The 5,521-nt window shown below is 40.5% G+C and overlaps 1 protein-coding gene across 1 annotated transcript; it reads left to right on the top strand.

Annotated features, from left to right (window-relative positions):
* Positions 1-3,503: 3,503 nt before the first annotated feature.
* On the top strand, positions 3,504-4,145 carry LOC122073666. The gene is made up of 2 exons (XM_042638296.1): positions 3,504-3,644; positions 3,749-4,145. The coding sequence occupies exons 1-2, from the start codon at positions 3,529-3,531 to the stop codon at positions 4,047-4,049; spliced, it is 417 nt and encodes a 138-aa protein (XP_042494230.1). The 5' UTR covers positions 3,504-3,528; the 3' UTR covers positions 4,050-4,145.
* Positions 4,146-5,521: the final 1,376 nt, after the last annotated feature.

Genomic DNA, 5,521 nt, shown 5'->3' on the forward strand with positions numbered 1-5,521 from the left:
AAAAGACAAGTCGAGGTCGAAGTCGGAGAAGCAGCAGAGAGAGAGATAGCAGCAAAAATAAAATAAAAAATCCCAAAAGCCCCCTACCCTCCGCCTTCTCTGTTCCTTCCGGCGGCAGCCAAAAAAAGAAAAAAAAAAAAAAGAACCGAGAAGAACAGAAGGAGAGAAGAAAAAGAAGAGGAGAGAGTCGACGAAGAAAAAGAACAGAAGAAGAGAAGAGAAAGCAAGAGAAAGAGGAGAACTCACATACCTGGGTCGAAGGCTCCCGTGAGTCACCTTGCAATAGCTACTCCTCCAGGCAAAGGAGAAAGGCTCGGTCGAAGTCTTCGTTGCAGTCGCAGTCATCGTCTCCATCGCTCCTCTGTTGCGGCAGCGTTCGCTGGTTCTCCATCTCCGAGGGGCAGAAACCTCCCCTCCTTTTTGTTTTTCCCTCCTTTGTCGGTGAAACCCCAACCCAGTCTTATTTCTTCCTTCTTTTAATTTAAATTCTTTTGACTTGCTAGAAATACCCCTCCCTTTCTCCTTTATTCCCCTTTTTGTCCCATATATTTTTTATTTCCAAATCAAACCCCTATCCCACACGTGACTGACACACCCTTTTGTGGTTTAATTTGAACTTCCAAAAAAAAAATATATATTATTTACTATTCTGTCCCTACCCTTTAAGCCTCCAGTTATTTACTATTCTACCATTATTCTTTGAGTGCTATTTTGTTACTCATCACCATGGTAGCCAATAGTGAAGTTGTTCAACAGCTGAATTCCTATAAAGGAGAAACTGATACAAAATTTGATGCTCTCACTAACATGGTCACGTCCCTAAAGACAATGGTGGAATCTATGCAAGTTTCTATTGATCATTTGGTGGCAGCAGATAAAGGAAAGAGTCCCATTCAGTCTGGGGATTCTTCCAACACCACTCCACAGGATCCGCCAGTAACACCACCACCACCACCACATCATACACCACCACCACCACCACCACCTCCACCACCATATGGGACTGGTAGACATGATGATGGAGCAGAAAGAGCAGCAAAACTGGATGTCCTTGATTTTTATGGAGACAATAATCCAGAATTGTACCTTGACTGGATTCATAGTTTAGATACATTCTTCAGATGGTACGGGTTGACTGAGGCTCGAAAGATCCTATTTGCAGAGGCCAAACTGAAAGGCACGGCTCGAGTCTGGTGGATCAAGCAACAACAACAGAACCGAACCCGAGGCATTGGTTTGGTCAATACTTGGGCTGAAATGTATGAAGTCATGAATCGGCGATTCTTGCCTTCTGATTACAAGCAACGCATGCATCTCAGGTTTGCACAGTTGAAACAAGAGAATTTGACCGTTGAAGAGTATGTTGCTAGATTTTATTATTTGGCCACTCGTTCTGACTTTGAGTGGGATGAAGTCTTAGTGGCCCAATTTCGCACTGGTCTGCACCCTCAACTTAGTGCTGCCCTTGCATCTAGTCGACTACCTACAATGGAAGACGCCGTACAAGTAGCATATCAGGTTGAGGAAAGTCTGAAACGCCCATACAATCAGAGAAATTTTGCAGATACTTTTTCTCGAGGTACTAGTTCCGTTTGGCAACAGTCTCCTACCCAAGAGAGGTCATCTAGCAAGCCACAGGCAAGTGCTACATCTATGGCTTCTTCACGACCTAGTCGGCCGTATTCTCCACCTCGACATGTCTCTGAAATGTCATCTTCACGGCCTACTCGCCTATACTCATCCCCTCGGCGTGGTTCGGATAAGCCTTCTGATTCTTCAAAATTTACAGTTCGGTGCTACTCATGCCATGGATTTGGACATATCAGTGCTCAATGTCCCAGCTGCTTGGTTGCTTTTATTGATAAGGATTCTCCTATACCATATATTCCCGAAGAGCAACTTGGTTCTGACACAGTTGATTTAAGAGAAGAGCGTGCAACAGGTGAAGTCAATGACACTCTCAGTGACGATGACCAACATCCTTTTTATGTCATTCGTCATGTGTTGACCACTCAAAAGGCCACTGAAAATGAAGATTGGCACCGCAGTAGTATTTTTCAGACTCGTGTGAAGTGCAATGATCAGTTGCTAACCTTGGTCATTGATGGAGGCAGTTACACTAATGTTGTCTCTGAAGACGCTGTTCGTAAGCTGGGATTGAATACAGAACCACATCCTAATCCTTACAAGGTTGCTTGGGTGAACAACACTAATCTCAAAATCACAGATAAGTGCTTGGTCACATATTCTATTGGTGGATTTAAGGATACAGTCCAATGTGATGTCCTCCCTCTGAAGGTGTGCCATATCCTTCTTGGTTGACCTTGGTTGTTTGATAAGAAAGTACAGCATTGTGGCTATGCCAATACCTATGCCTTCAAGCATGCCCACAAGACTATGAAGTTTCATCCTGCCAAAGATCTCCCTGAAATTAAGCTCAAGAAGATGGTGGGATCGTTCCTCATTCAGCGTATTCCTTCAGACGGTCTCCTCGGTCCTTTCCCTAACTCGACGGAGTCGAGTTCTTTTCAGAGGAGGAGAGTTGATGCAGATACGGCTGCCCTTTCTTGGTTGGACCAGCATGACCGGCTTTGGAAGCCAAGAGCCAAAAAGAACCGGTCTAGCCCAGGGTTTTGGTCCAACAAGGGTTGGAAATAAAATTAGTAGTTTACTTAGTATTTTATTTCATACTTTTATTTTCCACACTTGAACGTAGGATTAGGATTTACTTCCTTGCTTTGGTTTCCTTTTTATAGTTGTTTCCTAGTTTAGGCTGGTTTCCATTTCAGTTAAGTTTCTAATTTCATGTTCCTATTTTCCTATATATTGGTTGTAATCGATGAAGATTCAGAGAGCAATTTGATTATTGAATGAATGTGTGAGTGTGATCCTCCTTTTCCCCCTCTCTACTATGATTTCCCCTCCCTTCCCTAAGGGTTCTCCATCAGTCTTTCAAAGCAAAAGACTGACTTTCCTTGACCACAGTAAAGATAAGGGGAGAAAGGGAAGGGAATATCTTTGTTGAATTGCTGTGTAACTTCGAAAGGCGGGCCATTCACCGGAAGCAAAAATAAAAGATATTAATCCAATTCCTCCCACATAACTAAGGGGGTATTCTAGGGAGTCCTAGGCAACAGATTTGTATACCTTCTCCATGCCAAGCTTGCAGAAGCTTGGGTCCCCCCTGATTGGCGCTAAGAATCAATTCATTCCATAGGAAGGGAGCCTGATTGTGTCCTTCCACAGAAATATGATTCTCCCCAGCACAAGAAGGGAGAACCTTAGTACCAATTTTCATAAGCTACCGAGTGATTTGTACAAGGTCCATTTAATTGGGGAAACCGGCACTGTGCATGGTGAGCTCATAGCTCCCTGTGGGTGGAGTCCACTTCTAGTGTTTTTATGCTTAAAAGAACAAACTCATGGGCAATGGTTGACTTTATTTTTATTTTTCTAAGAAAAACCACTGATCCTTTTCCCTTGAAGTACTAAATTATTATCTTAATGGCTAATCAACAATGACAGGGAATGATGGTTGAATTTGCAAAGAATTTGGCCAATTTTGCAGCATCCACTGGGAAGAAGCATGTTATTATTCTTTCTAGCTTAGACTCAGGGAAACGGCAAAAACTTGATATGTTAAGGTATGTGAATGGTAACCTGCAATCTGTTTGTACTGGAATATCTCTCCGTCATTGCCTAAGCTTTGACTTTTGTGCTTTTCCTGGGCATTATTCCTTTGTCTCAGCGAAATGCAGATTTATTACCTTTCAACCGTCAATAGCGATGGAACAGATAATGATTGTGAAAGGATAGGATGGAAAAAGCTGCAAGAGTACAATCCTCTTCAAAGGAGCTGGAAGTATCTTGATGATTTAGCGAAAGGAGAATCTTTGTTAGAGGATAATTTGTCTATCGAGGATGAACTGGGAGATGAGGACTATTTCCCCAGTTTGCCTTTTTCTGCAATATTCTCTTGCTGCAAGGTTTTGTTTTGTTTTTATTATAAGTTCATTGCTAGGTATTGTTTTGAAGTCCAACAATGTTAAACTATAATGTAGCAGTGTAGTCATTGAACTACAACATAGTAGGGTCAGCATGTGATGTGATCCTTGCGGGGGGTGATTCAGCACTAGCTGCTAGTGACTGGATGGGTTTCGTCAAAAGTCTAATGTTCCTTGGAGATATTCTTACCTTATCAAGAGATCTAGATCCTTGAGTGTGGGCGAGGGATATTTCGTCCCTATGGAGGCTTGAAGCTAGATGATCTAAAGCTAATTTGTTTGCAACGGATGAGTGGAGTGGTTGTGGTTATATGTAATGGTTTGTTCTTTTATGTGCTTCTACTATATTTTCTTGAAACTTCCTGTTCTTTTCAATGATAAATACCTGGCTGATCCTGGGTGAAAAAGGTCAGAAACCATGAAGTGAAGTTCTTGAATTATTTTGGTATCAATGCTGGATTGTCTTGGATGATCTCGGTCGACTTAAGACCATGGCTAGTTCTATGGTTTCTTTCTAATATACTTAATATTTTGACCATAGTTTTCAAGGCATTGAGGCTCTTTCTCAGCTCCAAGGCAACAACACGTCCCGTTGGCACTTCACAAGTTTATGTTGATTTATGTTTGTTGTTTTGTTTTTTTTATTATACTTATATCTTATCCTATGCTTTGTTTATTTTATTTTTTTCTTCTTCTTGTATTAGGTCATTACTAGCATAATTATATCAAATTGCATTATGCATAATTATATAAAATTATCATTGCTATATTACATATAGTCATATACTACATGCTTAGACAGGTGCCTTGTCGCCTAGGCACCCCTCCAACGCCTTAGGTCGCCTAGTCGCCTTGACAAATATGATTTTAACATTTTTTAAGGCCAGTGGTAATCCATAATAATTCTGTTTTATTATAAATAATGTTGTTCTCACATATGAGGCGCTAAACTTAGATAGTATAAGCTGGTTTATTGCTTTGTATTTCTTCATAAAGAAGCTTCTGCTCTATTTTTTTTTTTGGGATGGAATGTAATTGCTAGTCAATTTGGCCTGTTTCATGCTTTATTATCTCTTTTCAGAATTTTTATGGTCAATTTTATTTTCGTTGCACACCCTTCAATCTTTTGAACTGTTTACTCTTTAAGGCTTTAAGCTATGTGAGCTCCCAATCAAAAGTGTTCAAAGATACCAAAATATGTAATATCCCTACTGCAGGTATCCAACCCCAAGTAAGGATCAACAAACAACTCCTATAACACTACTGTAGGTACAGATATCAAAATATGTAATAGCCCTCAAAACAATAACAAAATAACTTCCTAATAATCACAATATCAATAACTAACAGTGGCCGATATCCTAGCTTAAGAAACACAACTGAAATGGACTAAAACAACTAATCGGTTAGGGCCAGATTAGGTTAAAACTCAGAAAATTATGTCATAAACAAAACCTCTGAAAAAAAGCTCTATTAGGTTCAATATTACTATCGAATGGAGGGATATATGGAGATCT

Source organism: Macadamia integrifolia, chromosome 3 (genome assembly GCF_013358625.1).
Source record: "Macadamia integrifolia cultivar HAES 741 chromosome 3, SCU_Mint_v3, whole genome shotgun sequence".
Taxonomy (NCBI): Eukaryota; Viridiplantae; Streptophyta; class Magnoliopsida; order Proteales; family Proteaceae; genus Macadamia; species Macadamia integrifolia.